At 38.3% G+C, this 18,674-nt stretch overlaps 1 protein-coding gene across 2 annotated transcripts in view; it reads right to left on the bottom strand.

Moving 5' to 3' along the window:
* Positions 1-6,187: 6,187 nt before the first annotated feature.
* LOC137255252 (large ribosomal subunit protein eL27) overlaps positions 6,188-18,674 on the bottom strand; it is a 271,307-nt gene continuing 258,820 nt past the window's right edge. Inside the window, exons 1-5 of one of the 2 annotated variants that reach the window (XM_067792690.1) lie at positions 15,269-15,304; positions 13,273-13,355; positions 12,149-12,318; positions 7,383-7,493; positions 6,188-6,270 (exon numbers count right to left, since the gene is read on the bottom strand). In XM_067792690.1, the coding sequence (XP_067648791.1) occupies positions 6,222-6,270; positions 7,383-7,493; positions 12,149-12,318; positions 13,273-13,353 (411 nt within the window). In that variant the 5' untranslated portion in view covers positions 13,354-13,355; positions 15,269-15,304 and the 3' untranslated portion in view covers positions 6,188-6,221. Of the gene's footprint in view, positions 6,271-7,382; positions 7,494-12,148; positions 12,319-13,272; positions 13,356-15,268; positions 15,305-18,674 lie in introns of those variants that run through there. The other variant, XM_067792691.1, reaches the window with a different exon arrangement.

Genomic DNA, 18,674 nt, shown 5'->3' with positions numbered 1-18,674 from the left:
TGTGTGAGAACAAGACAGCGTTAAATATGTCGACCTTTGATTACTGGATGGGTATATGTAAACAATGCAAATGACTTCAATGAAGTGCTTCTTGAACAACGGAATCTGCCTTGGCGAAGTATAATCTGTAGCGCTGGGGTTTGCAATGCTATAAACAGCCATCAAGGTATGTGCTGTTACTAAAACGTCTACAAATATATAAAAGATCGTTTCTTATACTGCTAAAACCCCATTAGTGACAGTGCACACGTTGATGGTAGTTGTCAGCACTATATGAAATATCCTTTTATATAGTGCTAAAACCCCGTTAGTGACAGTGCACACGTTGATGGTAGTTGTCAGCACTATATGAAATATCCTTTTATATAGTGCTAAAACCCCGTTAGTGACAGTGCACACGTTGATGGTAGTACCCCGTTAGTGACAGTGCACACGTTGATGGTAGTTGTCAGCACTTTATGAAAGATCTTTCTATATAGTGAAAATGTTAGTGACAGTGCACACGTTGATGGTAGTTGTCACTATAAGAAAGCAGAAATGGGCTTCACACATGGTGTGGGATTTCGAACTCAGATCTTCAGCATGACGAGCGAACACTTCAACCACTAACCCACCGCCAATGCCTGTGTTCAGTATGATATAGTCCAATCATAAGCAGGTCCTGCGACAATTCCTCTGCTATGAGTCACCTGCTTAGCACCTGGGTGAAGTAACCGTGTCATGGGTTGAATAAATATTTCGCTGATAAGAGAAATGCCAACTTTGTCACAGAGCAATCACCTGTTGTCACCACTGCTACCTGTAATAAATGTTCTGAATACAATTATTTACACTCAAACTATATCCAAGAAGTTGGATATGCATCCAGTACTGTCAGAGAAGTGAACTGCACATTTGAGGAGAAAGCCGTGGATCAACCCCACTGTCCCTCTCACACGTTTGCAAATTCCATGTCTTAAGATAGATAATCCCTGGAAGATATCTCAAATATTTTATCTCGGAAAGTATGAAGAGGTAATTGGTTTTAACGTTTATAATGGTATGTTGAATATGTGCTGTGCCTAATGTACAGACTGTGAATTTAAGGTTCACTTGTGAAACTAACTGAACTTTGTGTCTTCCTGCTGTCCTCTCACTTGACCAGTTTTTGTCAAAACCGATCTCTCAAATAACCAGAGAGGTATTTGACTCACTGGAGTTTAGTGTTTTGATAACGTTTAGACCAGATGACCTATAATCTGTATCAACAAAATGCTCAGTTAGTTAGATTCTTGAAATTTGCATTAAAGTGAGATACATGTACACTGATATGGTACTATTTGAATATTTTTGGAGGATGTCAGGAAATACTCAATTAGTGACATTTGTATCAAGATGAGATACATTGATATGGTACTGATATTGATATGAATTTAGTGATAAATGATTTTAACGTAAAGATTAGTTTACTTCGAGGACACCCTTCATTATCTTTCTATATGTCCCAACCATGATGCCATAAGAAACATCTTTTTTTATTTCAAACATGCATATAGCATAAATGATGTTCTGTATGGTAACTTCTAATTACCCAGATCTATAAATCATGATTTTATCAAATCAGTACATAACTTTATTACCACTTCAAGAAGATTATATCAGTTTCAAGTTTCTGGTTCTTTGTGGAACTAAAAGTATTTCTGCTGTATGGATGTTTATATTCATGTATATTGTATGATTAATGTAATTTGTGATGTCGTGTACTTTTGTAATCAAGTTATGAAAGTAAAGTCGTAAAAATGTTATTTTGTCCGGAGAGGCATTAATATAACCTTTTTGCTTGTTGGCAGATCCAGGTCTGAACAATATATCTGAAATAAATATGTCTAACCGAATTTTAATATTGCAAACAAATTCACTCTGGTTAAGTGAGAGTGAACCTTCTTGCTATATCCAGCAAATAAAAAATCAATGAAGTATTCGTCTTCAGTTTCCATAGATACCTTATTTTCAGCAATCTACACAGCAGGTGATTGTGAGAAGCCTTATCATTGGAGTGAGAGTTCGATAGTAACCAAACACCCTTTTGTTCCACAGCTCATTAGGCTCACAGTTTCATTAGGCTTGTTAGAACCAGACTAGCCAGTGATTGGTGTAATACTCCAGAGGTTTTGTGGGGGGTTTTAACTGGCCAATTGCAGGGTTTGACTTTACCATTTTTATTGCTAGACAAGTGGACTAGTGGTTGTTGAATTTTACTAGCCCTGACCTATTGTCACTATATGATACTTATTGTTCAAATTTAAATTTTTAACAATGCCGCGGCAAATTTAAGCACATTCTGCACCCTATTTTTCAATATTCTGCAAAATAATTCTGCGGTCAAAACATTTAGAAAAAAACAACAAAAACGTTATACAGACCTTCATAGTTTAATTCTCAAACACCGATATAAGTTAAGTCGACAGTAGATATCACATCTTCAGTAAGTTTGGTGACAAAGCACCGACACCTTTTTCTGTATTTGAGAATTATACACTCGCTGACACAGGCAACCACTGCCGAATGGCGACCTTCACTGCAGGTAGACGCGCCATTCATTTACTATAGAAAAATCCGAGGACGGGTGGTTCAAAGTTTTTCATAGCATTTTCATCGATACTATGGCAAAGTGTACGTCACCAGAACAACGTCCATTGTTACTTTCATTGTTGGAAAGCGTTGTTTAGGCAGTTCCGACACACGAAAAGCGTCGTTACATGGGTGATATGTAAACAATGACACACCTCCTACTTTCATCACCGACATGTGCTTTGATATTTCGTGTCAGCTCGTTATTGCCACGAAACAGAACACATAAAACATGAATCTGAACGACCATACTGATTGAATACAGTTAGCATCTTCTTTTCAGCAAATTTTATGACGAAAATATCGCCCATTATGTCCCAAGTCATCCATCGCGTCTGAGTGGTTTGGCTGATGTATTTTTCGGTGGCCTTGTAAAATTACAAGGTAAAGCGCTTAGACTGATATGAATGAGGTTAATGACAGCTAGGGTTTGGCATTCTGATATTTAGCCTCTACAAAACAAAATGAAACAGTTAACGTATATGCCAGTATCATTCAGAAATGTATATGTTATAACAGACATGGTGAATCAAATGATCAATATACAAAAATACACACACACATACGCAGCTCAAAATAATGAATTTGGTACTTTATATTCCTAAACTTAATATACAAAAATACATGGTATGATTAGTATGTTTATGTCATACATATAATAGAAGAATTCATAAGACAGGTGAACATTCCAATATTTGTGAACTGTTGAATTAAGGGGTGATTTTTACCTTTGAAACCTATCATGAGAACTGTAGTTTTTATGGCTTGAAGCCAGTATCAGGGTATGCATTTGCTGTACAATGCTGATTGTTTTGAGAATGCTAAACCTGGTGTTCTTAGAATACATCTGATACAAATCATCTGACATCAGCAGTTCTTCAGTCAGACATCAGTTAACTAGTTTGGTTAAATGCTGTTATGGAAATTTTGCTTTACTTTATTATACTTTACATCAGTGCATGTATACATAAATTAACTCACCATCAGTGATTTGGAAGTTTGAGTAATTTGCTCAGTGCTAGTTGGCCAGTTCACTATTGTCATTTTGTTTTTTTTAAATCCTAATTCTATGGTGTGTATCTAGAAACTGTATCTTTATATAGATATTGGGTAGTATGTTAACACCTAAACTTATTTGGACTAAAGCACTCTTGGTGCACACAGTAAAAAGGATGTTATGGCATTGTACAGATGTCAAAAGAAGGTTGAAAATAAAATAATGTCAAGATTAATATGATATTTAATGCTATGATTGTTCCTATGGTGTGTAAGTGTTCAGAAGTATAGGGGACCTCATGCTGTAAAATTATTGAAGATGTACAGATGGACAGGCGAAACAGACCCAGGGAACCTGGCTGTCCTGCCATTTGCAACGTTGATGCAGAAGAACAACTTCCGGTTTCATGCAAATAACAATTTTATATTTAAACGAAATCTGAAACAATTTCTATTTTCAAAATGATCGATTTTGCGAAAGTAATTGCAGTGTCAAATTCATCTAATTTTATTTGAAACATGCCTAAAACTTGCTTTATTAATAAGCAGAAAAGTGGCAAATTGTGCACGGATTCTGCACGAAAATGCGTTTTCCGCGAACCAGACGCTTTTCTGACTGGAAAGGTAAATTCAGCTATTTTTTTTTCTTGGAATCCAGGTAGGATTGTTTTCAATTGGGGTAGAAGCACGCGGAGGTATTAAAGCAGTGGGGGAAGAGAGCCAGTCTAAGTAAACTCATCCTCAGCACTCTTCGTTACACACCCCTACTGGGTCTAACAAAACCTTATGGGAAGTCGCGTCAGGTAACCTTTGAGATTGACCAATCAGAACACAGCTTACCAAATCGAGAAAGTGGACATTCGCACATACCTTTCGAACTTTTTATCTCGAAATGGTTCCTACCACAACGATTCCGAATGCTATTTAGCGCACGCTCGCTTCCGGCGTACGCACAACCATGACGAAGGTGAGTAAACTGTCGCTGAAAATGGTGTTTCAAGCAATATTCAAGGATGTCATCTTGCGGTAACATTAGCTAATGGTAACCATGTCAACAGAAACCCCAAAGCGTATATACTGCAGGTCAAATAATTGTGTTATATGCGGATTCCTGTTTGTGGAGAGATCTTTGTGGGTGACCTGAATATTTTGAAAGTCCCTCCGATCCCTAAATAGTAGCCGTTGTCTGATTGGTTAAATCTATTTAACCGTCTCGCGTTTGATTGGGCGGTCATTGGTCGCTCAAAGGTTACCTGACGTGACCTTCTACTAGGTTTTGTTAGACTCAGTGGTGAGGTGTAACGAAATACACTGAGACTACGTTTACTTAGACTGGGAAGAGAGTCTGAGGCCCTTTTCGACTACTTTTCCTTGTACTGGACTACTGTTTGTCCAAACAAACAGTTTGTTATACAGCAACATACAGAGGACTAGACGTAGTCCAACAACATAAAAAGTGGTCCAACTATACAGAAGAGATTGGGATGTGCAATCGCTTTGTTGGGTGGACAGAGAATGAACAACACCACAAAAGAGGAAAGATCGGAGAGCTTATCTAGCACTATAAATTAAGTAGACAAAACAGGAAAACGGGAAGATACATACTTGTTTATCTTTCCTCACACATGAATGTCGTTTTCTGATTGGTTGACGGCTATTCTCTTCTTTTCAATGTACCCCGCTTACAAGCGAGTAACATTTCAATATACCTCGCTGGGAATGCGGAGCACGTGTGGCACTTCGTGGTAGATACCCTTTATCTCGAATAATATTGAATCATGTTTGAGGAGGGAAAGTTACCCATGTTTTGCGAATGCAAATGGAAGGGAGATAACTCTAATTGTTATTCTCGGCGGCAAAATCTAGCGATGGCTAAAATTAGTTTGTACCCGTGCCAGTTCAAAAATAACACAGGTGTTCCGCAAGATAAATACGTTGTTCGCTGGTCACAAAGGGCCTTGGGGGTGATGTACTATCCATGTTTGGGCTCAGGAAACATTACAAACATCAAGGGTAAATAAACACATGGGCCCCTTGTAACCAGTGAGCAACTTATATTGTCTACCCCATGCAGAAAGGTTCTTTTGTGTTTTGTACAATAGGTGCTTTGTTCTCTCTCTGTGGTTTGCGCTGATGTAGATGTTTGCTACCTTTCGCTCCAGCTTTTGTATGGAGAAGTTCCACATTTTTCACAATCAAGTAGAGTCAAACTTATTCTTCTCTAGAGTGGTGGTATCTCTCCATGTTTTCCTTTGCGGCATACCTTTTGTTTCTTTTCTATGTATGCCAAATATACAAATGCCCATATTTTGCTTGAACTTTGCTCGATATTGCTGGGAATTCCCCAAACCTTCGACTGGAACCTACAGATGGATACAATGCATCTCCCATCATATTGCTGGAATACTGCTATACATGGTGTGAAACAATTCCCACTCTTTGCAATAACTCACTTCAATGCGACCAGGATACATTGAGAAGTTTCAACAAATGATCTCCAGCAACACTGAAATGAACAAATAATGGGTGTTCAGCCTTTAGCCATGTCAACATAACTACAAAACAAAAGCAAAACTTGATGTATTTTTTTAAATTTATTTTCCCCCAGTGTACAATTAGAACCTCAGCTTTTGGAAAAACCATCTGTTCTTGCCTGTCTTGTATCTGAAACAGAGAGAGACCAACTATGAAAAACTCAAAGTATTGATTGCATCTTACAGTGAGCGAGTGAGTTTAGTTTTACACAGCACTCCAGCTATAAAGCGGCGGTCTGTAAATAATCGAGTCTGGACCAGACAGTCCAGTGATCAAGAACATGACCATCGATCTGAGCAATTGGGAACTGATGACGTATGTCAGCGAGTCTAACCACCCAATCCTCATAGTCGTCTCTTACGACAAGCATGATCACTTATGACAAGCAGGAGACCAACAATAAAAAGCTTAAAGTATTTCTTATATCTTATAATTATAACCAATGACTATGGCATGTCTGGCTTACCCTTTAAGTTTATATGAATAAAATTCGCACTTCGTGAGAAATAAAAGTGTCTGAACTTCTACACAATTTCAAGAAATAAACGTATGTGTAAAACTTCATTAGAAATTTTAGTCAACAGAATCATGACATTAGCAAAACTGCTGATGTGGCTAAAAAGTACATTCACTCATTAAAACCCAAACCTCCCATTGAAGTACTAAAATGACAAAGCATTAACTACTGGAATAAGTCTTAATAGCAAACCACCTTGTCACGCTTCTTTGAAAAACGAATATGACATTTCCCTCATTAACACTAACTATCAGCCTACCATATAATTAATTCCAAAAAAAGATTATGTATTAGGATAAAAATATGAAATCAACAAGTTCAAAACAATTCATGCAATTTGAAACCAGGACACAAATCCAGATGAATATTTGCACTCTTGTTGAGTTCTAACAAGGTACCTATGAATATGACATTTCATAATTATTTCTACAAAATTACTGAAATAGACAAGAACAGCTTTCCACGATGAATCAATTCAAGTGTCATTTCCGGGTAAACAATTTGTGGTTTAAATTTTATTCGTAACATACATAACAGTGACTTGAAAGAGCATTATCTCCCTTCTAACAAATGTCCAAGTCTTGTTTTTCAGTCAGGTATACACAGCTCTTCAAAAGTCAGTTCGAACACTTCTCAGACTCATGAGGTACCCAAGCATGAGGAACATAACACACTGTCACTATCTGCAATGTTAGTACAATTCTAGGTCATGTACACTTCTCACCTTTCTTCAAATTTGGCTTTCACCTCTCGTCTTGCTTTCCTTTTGAGTCCAGGGTCCCTGAAAGCATCCTTATTTACAAGTGACTTTTCTAGGTTCACATCAACAGAATACCTGAAAGTGAATGAAGAAAATGTTATTCTTGGTTACATATCTCTTTGAGTAATGACATATTCTAACAAGCGAGTGAGCATGGTTTTATGCCACTCTTAGCAATATTCAAACATTATCATGGCAGGGGACACCAGCATATTTGTACCCGTCGGGGATCGAACCCGGGTCTTCAGCGTGACGAGTGGACGCTTTAACCACTAGGCTAACGCACTGCCACTATTCTAACAAGCACACATAGCATAAATGTACTGTGTCAGTCGGTAATGACTTGTAAATATTTAACCTATGTATAGATGCTATTACTCAATATATCTCCTTTAAGACTCTGAATACCTTCTATGAAAAAGTAACTAGTCAGCAGTTCACGTATTTTTCAATATATTCCATGAAACAAAAGCAAAACTAGTTACTTCACGTGTCAACCAGTCTTCAGCCATGGGTGCCAGACTCTTGTATTTAATAATACTCCACATATCATGCTCTCTGCACCATGCACAATGCATGCTCAAGGCACCAGAGCATCAGACTATTACTACCTCGGATAACCAAGCTGCCTGTTAGGCACTACTGCATTATAGTCACATGACTTTATCTCACCAGAAAACCATTTTCTGCTGTGTGAACAGAGGTAATTTAAAACAAACTGACAAGTTTGCCTAAGGTGAGACCACATGTATCAGAACCTTGTGCAGCTGGAGTGACATCCTAGAAACTCAGGAGTCAAGCTGTCAAACATGGTCACCCATTCAAGATGTCTCCATACCTAACACTGCTTAAATTTGCTTGATTTGTGACCCGAATTCTATGCAGGACCATGAGCCACCACCTGCCACCACGTATATTTAAGAATAAGAATGATGTACCTTTTATAAGCAATAGAAAGGTCTATCAATTTTGAACTACCTCCACTTTTCCTGAAAGTAAGTCCAAGCGAGTTAAGTTTTGCGCCACATTCAGTAATATCCCAACAATATGGCAGCGGTCTGTAAATAATCGAGTCTGGACGAGACAATCCAGTGATCAACAGCATGAGCATGATAACAGCGAGTTTGACTGCTGAAGCCCATTAATCGCCTCTTACAACATGCATAGTAGCCCTCTGTGGTAAGCATGGGTTGCTGAAGACCTATTCTACAATGGATCTTCACAGATCACTTCAGACAAGAATGGATGGCAAAATCAATAAAAGTTGAAATGAGAATAACATGGACTGAGTTGTGGCTATTTGACTTGACACAGAGGCCGACTCCCAAAAACATGTCCATGTCTCCCTCTCATGACTCCAAGGAGTCATACTGACTCCTAAAGTTCCATGTTTATCATGCTTTGACCAATAGGATGAAGTCAAACAAAAAAAATATAGTTGTGAGCAGAGATGAGGGCTTCTAGGCTTTCTTCCTTTAGAATACAGCACCACAAACTTTAAAAACACATCATTATGCTAAATTACAATTACGTAATTCTAGGTGGTTAGGGTTAAGTTAGGGTAACTTAACCCTAACATCCCCATGAGAAGCTGTGGTGCTATATTCTAAAGGCACCCTGAATGCTGCAAAAAGTAAAAGCGGCTAAAAACTAAACTTGCTCATTCAACATTTGTGAGTACTGGACACACATTTGCACATCACAAAACCCTGAAACGTTGCCGAATAATTAGCAGCATAATTGTAGCTGTATACTAGACTGTTTCTTCTGGCTAACGTTTGCTGGTTACTAATACATTGATACAACTGGTAGCTGGTATATAATGAAAGACTGAGCAGATACTGTTGATACTAACAGATTGGCAGTAGCGAAAAGAGTTGTGGATGTGCTACCTAGTTTTCACACTGTCATGGTTTCCAGACCACTTGACCTAGCACTTGCAGTTATTATTACAGGGATGAGAATGGAAATTTTCATTTACAGCTGAAAACTACTCGGGGGTCTGGGGGTCACCGGCCCCCAGCCAGGTCCAGGGCGGAGCCTGGTCGGGGGCCCAGCGGGGCAAAGCCCCCCGGAAGCTCCTGGGATTTTGGCATTTTACACACTAAATATGGCTTCTAAAATCAATATTAACACTGTATATATATTTAGACGTTTCACACATGTCAAAGTATGGCCTTGGTGTCTGCAGCATGTGTACTGGGAGATGTCAAATCATGAATTGCGACTCCTACTCTAGGAATAATCCCCATACGGAGGATCTGAATCATTTATCATGACTGACTTCTATTACAAAAACAGTATTTTAAATTTGAACATCAAGTTTACCATTTCCAAGAATGGAATTTACCTGTTTGTGTGCATACCTCTACTAGTTGGTGTCATTGTGTAACAACAGTCTCTACACACTTTGTTAACGGTCAGAACAGTGGGGTAGCCTAGTGGTTACAGCATGTGCTATCAAAATTCATGTCAAAGTATCCAAAACCAATAAAACAAAACATATCAAGGTCTTGTATTTCTGCTGCATTTTCAAAACAATTCAAAACATTCAAAGAAAATTTAGGCCAGCCATACTTTTTATCTGCAGCAGTTTCATGTATGCCCAATCTTGTCCTGTCGTACGCATTTGCCTTCACATTGCAAATTCAGCTAGGGTCCATGCAGGTAGCAAAATTACAAAAGCTCCCATGGTCTCTAGAAGGGTGATCTAGATTCATAGATTTTCATATTTTGTTTACATAGAAATAAATTTTAGAGATAGATCCTAGTTTTAATTTCTTTTCTGTAATATTCTAGTTTTACTTTCCTTTGGTAGCCTTTGTAAAGATAACTTAACCATGTTTATCTTAAATTTCTAAGTTGTAGTCACAATTTGACTGAAAGATTGCTGAATTGATCTTAACTCATTCACTTCAAATGTAAACTACCAACACATCTTTAACAAGTCGCAAATGGTCTGGAAGGAGGCAGTGGAGAGCTTTGTGCAAAGCATTCTATTGTAGAAAGCAAAAAGCAATGACTGTCATTTGAAGTGTTTTACTCTGTGCAACAGTCAAGGTACTTACTGTAGCACTTTTTCTAGTTTCAGTAACTAACAGCTAGTTTGCAAATTATGGAAGATTACCATGGTAACAGTTGCTTTCAATACAAAGTGTGGAAGGGTGTGTGTATTATGTATACATGTAAGTAAAGCTACAAAAAAAATAGCTAAATGTTTCTCGTGCACATACTTTTTTTTAAAGTGACGAGAAAAGAAGTGGGGGGGAGGGGGACACATTTTCATAATTTTTTTTCCTGTCAGAAATACAGCTTGGCAAGTTTAGCACGTGTTAATGAGTTGTAGATTCAGTTACACTTGTTCTTACAGACACTCATTCTTATGATGGACAAATGGATGATTGGGATGAGGTCCTTTTTTTTTTAATGGCCATAAAAAATTGTTACACACACAAATAGAAGTGAGATGCCGATGCCAGAGAAACATTATTATTTAGCTTAATTGAGGAGACAAAACAAAAAAGAAGTAGAGCCACTTGTTCAAACCTTATTTAAAGACATTTTACTCTATGTTAACACATTTGGTCAGCATTTCCTGCAAGCAATTTCTTTTTTATTATGTATATGTAAGAAATGTTTTAAATCTTGAGACAAATAAAACATTGTGGACTTCGGAAATGCCTACCCATCAAAAACGTGAAATTTCCTTGAATCCAATGTAGCAGCCAAATGGTGGCTCTTAGCCCCGAGGGTCCTGCAGTTTAACAGTAATCAGGTTCAGGAGCTGCCATAGAACTTTGGTAGTCTTTAGTAGTCTTTGGAAGCATAGTTTTGGAGATTATTGCTTTTTAAATTGAGACCTTTTAATTAATTTTGAATTATCTGCCCTTTGCTTTGGGTGCCAGAACCTTGAGATTTTTGCAGAAATAACTTCAGCACTGTTGACACCTTGGTGATTTTTGCAAAGCGATTCTGTCCACTGGTGCCTTTTGTAGGCGTGGAACAAAATACAGCAGAATAATAAGTAATAAAAACATTAAAAATTCCAATACATCTTCTGTCTAGCGACAAGAAGAACTAAATACTCTCTGAATATTCGACTGTAGTGATAATCAGTTCAAGAAGGAATTAGATCATGAACATTTAGTAACGTATAAAATTTCAATTAAGCCTAAAATTTTATTTGAAAACGGGTCCCAACTAAAAAAGGGACTGACTCAAAATGAATCGGAGTACAAGTGACACCATATGCAAACACAGCAAACACGTTTCCCACGAAATTAAAGTGCCAATTTTCCAAGAGGAAAACCTTCTCACTCAGAAGAACTATGATTTCCACTTATCCTTTGTATTTTCTACTGTTGCCCAGGGATTTACAGGAAACAAGTTCCTGGGTCCTATGCGCATAGAAATTAACAACGGATGCAACGAAATTGATTAGCACGTCCGCAGGGACGCAGAAAAAGCTTAAATACTTTTTTGTAAATGTTGATCAAGTAACAGTAAGTTACTACCCAGGTTATATAATCTGCAGTTAAATTAATTACTGTGATGATCATGATAGGCAATACAATAAAAGTAACTGAATTGCAAGAATATTATGAAATAGTATCAATAATATTTAAGCATCTGAGAACCCCATTTTGTAGTCCAGGACCATTTAAAATTAAGAGTATGAGTCCCACGGACCCTCAAATACAGGACTCCAGGTAAATCCCTGTGGTGCCTACCTGGTCGGCATAAGATGATTGTAGTTGTAGACCTTGATGAAGGACTTTATCTTCGACCTCTGCTTTAGTTTCTTCTTGCCCATTGACTTGGTGACTTTGCGGGGGTAACGGTCTACACCGGCCACCAATGCATGGCTGTAGGGCTTGTCCTGGGTGCCTTCATCATAGTTCTAAACATGCAAACATGTTTCATGGCATGATTAAACAGGAAACACACAAAATTGTGAGCAACAACTTCTGACTAGCTGCGTTTGTTTTGAGGTAAATCTTCACAATGTTCTGTTGAAATGATCTGGTTTATATATATTTACAACCTATCATAGTATACCATAACACAAAGTACATTGTATAAACCATACAATTTGAAAAACTGCAATGACAACAATTAAAAATATTTTTCATAAACACTTGTCCGGAAGTAACAAGTTCTCTCATTCCAGCTCATATTCAAAGATCATAAAACATGTCAACTATTCATAATTCAGTGTGTTACTTGTTTCATTGAAATGGCTGCCAATAGGGCTGGGACAGGTAATCCGGATACCTGGGATGGTGGGTAATGAGTTGAACCAGGGTACCCATCACTCTTAAGATCATGTGACAAGACTAAACAATGTAATGTTATTACTTCATGATCAAAAGGTTGTATGTCTTTGAAGATTGTCCCCAGGCAGGGTAGAGTAATAGGGGGTGGGGTACCTGAGTAGAAAATTTGGGGAAAATTACCAGCCTCAGTTGCAAATACCTTTGCAATAGTACTGCAACAGCAGTAAATTAACTTAAGTTTGATAATCACACCAATTAATGTCATAGAAATGAATGAAGAGTGGAATTTGAACAATACGTTTCATTTCAAAGTAACGGCAAATGCTGAATCTATCATGTGTATAGTGTACTATCAATGATACATTCAGTAATTTTATATGCCTAAATATATATAATTACCACAGGGAAAACGGTGGTAGTTTACAATATCCTTACGCTTCAACTACTGCCTGGATACCAGATTTTGATACAGAATTACCAATCAAAGCACTTGAGATATTCAGACACTGAAATGTATTCTTGTTTACGCCCAAAATATACAGGTTACCATGATAAATGTTCCTCACGAACGCACTTACCTTTACTATGACTGCTTTACGTCCAGCAAACCTGCCCCCAAGAATAAGGACAACTTTGCCTGATTTCATGAACTTGCCCATGGCTGCAAAGACAAATATATCTTATATGAACATATCCTACAAAATGGTTCAAACAAACATTTCTCAAACAATGAACCTAAAAATAAAAATCAAGGGTAGGTAACATGCAATCGCTACGGAATGACTCCTGAGGTTAGTGAAGGCTTACCAAATTGTAAGTCATGGAGAGAAAGATGAACATAGATATGAGGCTTTAACATAAAACTGGCTGATGGGATGAATACAACCAAAAACCACTAAGGGTAATCGTAACAATTTTCAGAACATGAACCAAGTTTAGTTCCACACAGCTTTTCGCAATATTAGCGAAACATCACAGCAAAGGGCATAAGAAATAGGCTTCACACACCCATGTGGGGAATCAAACCAGGGTCTTCGGCAAGACGAGCCAAGTCAGACTACCCTACTGCCCCTCTGTGGGATTTGCTACAACACTGTTGTGTTGTACACAAGTGAGGTTATTCAGTATTACGCTGTAGTCAACAATATTCCAGCAATATGGTGACGTTCTGCAGACAACTGAGTCTGGATTTGGCAATCCAGAGATCAACAGCGTGAGCATCGATCTGTGCACTGGAATACATGACCTGTGTCAACCAAGTCAGCGTGCCTGACCACTGATCATCAGTCATCTATTGAAAGCATGGATTACTGAAATTCAGGAAATCATTTGTAACTTCTTTTCTAATCTTCACGGATCTTCACAGATCTGTGGTGCATAAAAAAAGTCACTGCCACTAGAACAGGAGTGACAAATGTATATTACACAACTGATCAATTGTTTATAACCAAACTAATGAAGAGAAGTTACTCTCTGAGGGGCCCCGAGTACTCTGACCTACCAATCTAGAGGTCTCAAGGGGTCAATTACTAATTTCATTCAAAGAAATATGAGGGACTTGTAACATAATGAAATAGTGAACCATAAGCTTAGTAAATACAGAAAGGCTGCATATCTGCACTGAATAATGCAAAAAGGTCCAAGACTCAAATAGTTTATATTTTATTGCATACAAGTATGCTGTCATTTTTGTGAAAACGCTATAGTCTTAAAACAGAATGCAGAAGTATCCAATGAGGATTTTAACAGAATAGTGAAGGTTTCCCGGACTTAAGATTGTACAGAAAGATGGTGATATATTCACTGTAGTTTGTGCCATGTATCAAATATGTACGAAATCCACAATTGTGGGCCTGCGAAAAGATTTCAAGCATCACTTTCCCCAATGACAGCATGGAAAACTACCAACCTGTCAACAAAAATGTAAATAAAGTAGTGAAGGAACGTTTACTTGACGTTAATCACACTGAAGGCTGCCTTCATGTTGTTTCTAGAGGTGATGGAAATACTAACAATTAATTGTGATCTTACCTACTAATTGCAATCAGTAAGGCGGATCAGTAAGACCATTTTGTTGAGATGGAAAATGATCTAAAGGGTTTGATATACTTACATCATTGAACCACAATAAACATCTAACGTTATTTACTGCAGTGTCTTGTCCCGTTGTTTGAGAAATCTGTTAGTCTTAACTATCAATTTCAATGTGAATGTGACTATATGAACACCAGATGATCAACATGGAGAGGACATTAACACAGACAACCCACCTCAAATTATAAGAAATAAAATCCATACCATCAAGACGTGATATGCTCAATCAACGCCTACAAATCACTATGTTTTGTCAGTCCTACATAAACAACACGTAGGAATCCTGTCACGCTGACTACATGTCCAGAGAGGGTATTTGAAATCACTATTTTGCTTTCAAACGCAAATGATTGTATAAAATATCAGCCACAAACTATATACAGGTGTCTCGAGAAAACATGTCACTCAACAAAGGTTATTTCGTAATCATTGTATTTCAGATTGAAGCCGATTTATGTTCTGCATTTGCAGAAAACTTGCCTGCGATGGGACGTAAACGGAAAAGAGGCTTACCGGAAGTTGCATTCGTAGGATATTGCTTCCCATACAACTAATTGACACATAGACTGTATAATGTAAGACATGCAGTGGATGAATAACAAAGACCACGTCAGATGGTGTACATTTCGTTTTAAGATTATCTTACCATCGTTAAATTTTAAATCAAACATCTTAATGAGCAAGAAACTATTCAGTTTGCTGACGGGGGCATCGACACCTGTACTTCATCAGTACCGCAGGAACTTTAATCTCTGTATCTGGAAGGTAACCTAATCGAAGTCAAAATACGTAAAGGTATGCTGAACGCTAAAAGGCAGACGACTCCACATTCATTAAACCGAAACTGAGGCTAGTTCCCGTTATAGTCCCTTTCGCCAGTTTATTCGTTGTTTATTTGATACGTTTCAATTCCCACCAAGAATTAATGCGATGCGGCAAATACTCGTGCTAACATAGTCTGACAAATATGCTATTTCAGAATTTCCGCCTTACGCAGTCACGGACTGGTGTTCATCTTCATACCAAACAATATTGCATAACGCGAGACAAGTATTATTTTATGACTACAGTTTCATAATTTGCCGACACCAGATTCGAACTCACATCCTCGGAACACAGGCAAACTGTAGCGCAAATGGGGTTGCGCAGAATAGAGAATATGACAAGTCTTCTTATATGCAAGCGAAGCGAGCAAAGGTTGGCAACATACTACCTTCGCTTCGGATTGAAAAATATTTTTCATGTCAAAATAAAATATCGCCACGGCCAAAGGTACACTCCCATTTCCTCACTTGGTTGTGCTCTCAGATTTCCTACCCCATGTTTAATAATTACTCACGTGAAATATGTTTTATTCAACATTTTAAGCGCCTCTATTTTACATAAAAACACTTCTGGCGTAATGGGCCAGAGACCATATACCGGTATATGGTCTTTGAATGGGCGAATGAAGCAGGGGAGGTAACTGTAAGCATTCCATATGGAATAATACCCTCCTGTTCCTTCACTTCGTTGAACCGGAAGCTGGAGGGGGTAATGGAGGCGAAGAACGGTCTGATATACCATGAGTTGCGTTTACACTGTTCAGAGACGATAAACCGATATACCGGTATATGGTCTCTGAAATGTTGAATAATTTGAATAAAAATATTTCACGTTAGTAATTGTTCAACATGGGGTTGGAAATGTGAGAGCATAACCCAGTGAAGTGATGGGTGTATACCTTTGATAATATTTTATTTTGACATGAAAAATATTTTTCGAACCGAAGCGAGGAAGTACGTTGCCAACCTTTGCTCGCTTCGCTCGCATGTAAGAAGATAGGTCATTTTCTCTATGCTGCGCAACCCATTTGCACTACATTCCACCTGTGCTCGGAAAAAGGTACCAAGTAACCAGAAGAGAAAGTCAGCGATCTGTTGACCACCTTCTTCAAGCCAATGTGTATATTTATACACTATAAATTATCATTCCATAGGCTTACAAGACAACAAGACATTTTAAATAATCCTGCACTCTGCACTCTGCACATCAGCAGCCTGTGCTGGTATCAGTGCTTGAAGCGTTCGTAAAAGAATGCAAAACTGCCTTTCAGATGAATTTTACGTGGACACCGTGCATGGGTGTTGTTTCACGCGACACTCAGTATTATTAAAGCTGCATGGCGACTGTTTGTAAATAATCGATTCTGTACCAGGCAATCCAGTGATCAACTACATTAGCATCGATCTATGCGACTGGGAGGAGGTGACGTGTGTCACCCAATTCAGCGAGCCTAACCAACCGATTCTATTAGTCGCCTCTTAAGACAAGCATAGGTTGCCTAGCTTCCACTACTGAATGGACGAACATGGACTCTCGTCACGTGGTTGTATCTGTGTTGACTGTCTAACATAAATCTTTGTAATTGCTACAACGGTGCTACGAAGTGCAACATTCGCGAATGATGTGAATAACAGGCCTTGTAATGAAAATCGCCAGGGAACAGCCAGCTATACTGAGTGAACGAGTGTGTTTTTAGGACTCTTTTAGCACTGTTCCTACAATATCACCACATTATATTCATGTGGGGAATCGAACCCAGGTCTTCAGCGTGACAGGCGGATGCATGACCTGCAAGGCTACACCACGCCCCATACCAGTTTAAAGAATCGGTACACTTGCAATGTAAAATTCCAAGTAAATCACAAACAAGACTCCATTCCTGAATAGAATGCCTCGTTGTGGCAATTCCCGACATTTTCAGTGGAATGGAACAAGTTTAGCGCACACGCGATGGTCGTGTTGCCCTCTCCGATGAAAATGTGGTGATTGTATTCATCATGCTTTCAGTTGGTTGGTTGGATTTACAGTTTCATGGCGACGTGAGCCAATAAAAAGCCTATTTGTATACTTTATGCGGAGTCTGTCCCCTTTGCAATCAGAATTTCTGTTTCTTTTTAAAGTGATTACATAATCCGTATAATCCGTAGAATGATTCAAGATATTTATTTGTACAAAGGCCACATGACCCAAAGTACAAATGACACAATGTACTGTGTAGAGTTACTTTCTTTGGTTATATGCATTCAAATACATGTTAAAGGAATTTACGATTAACAGAAATATGCAATTATTTGACTGACACAGGTCTGGAACATTATTATGACCACCACCACTACAATCTGGGATGAAACGGTTTCTCTCTGTGTCAAAACATCCACAGCCATACACTGCATGTGTTTCAGTCAGCATTACTTTACAGTGCTTACAAATGTAGTGATTATTACTAAAGACATTTTTCTTACTCAGACATTCACTTCCAACAGAGTTAATACCCTTCGATGCTCATGGGCCTAAATGTTCGAAGCTCTCTTAGCGCTAAGACAGTCGTAACTGCCATACATTAACATTAACTTATAATTATCTCGGCGCTAGCAGAGTTTCGAAAATCTAGGCCATGAATGGTTGCTATGTCAAGGTTATGTTGCTGTGTCCGGTTATTTACAATTCCGAAACTGTCGTAAAGACGATGTCATTATGATGCAAATCTACTATGTGCAAACTATAGGACTATATATGTCTGTATGTTTTACCATGGATTGAGAGATAGCCTTGTATATAACTGTATATTATTTTGGTGGATTAACAGATTAACTCCGATTGGACCACTTGAAGATCCTTGCTTTAATTGGTTTTCGGCAACCTACGCTTGACATTGAAAAAGTATTCGTCAGGTCAAACCTTTAATGGTTAGTTTGTTGATTATTTGTTGATAAACGCCGCACTGAGCAGCATGTCAGGCAATCCAGCAACAACATGAGCATCGATCTACGCAGTGGGGTTACGATGACATGTGTCAACCAAGTCAGTGAGTCTGATCACCCGACCCCGTTAGTCGACTCTC

The sequence above is a fragment of the Haliotis asinina genome, chromosome 11 (genome assembly GCF_037392515.1).
Source record: "Haliotis asinina isolate JCU_RB_2024 chromosome 11, JCU_Hal_asi_v2, whole genome shotgun sequence".
Classification (NCBI taxonomy): Eukaryota; Metazoa; Mollusca; class Gastropoda; order Lepetellida; family Haliotidae; genus Haliotis; species Haliotis asinina.
This window is presented reverse-complemented; position numbering and strand designations above follow the sequence as displayed.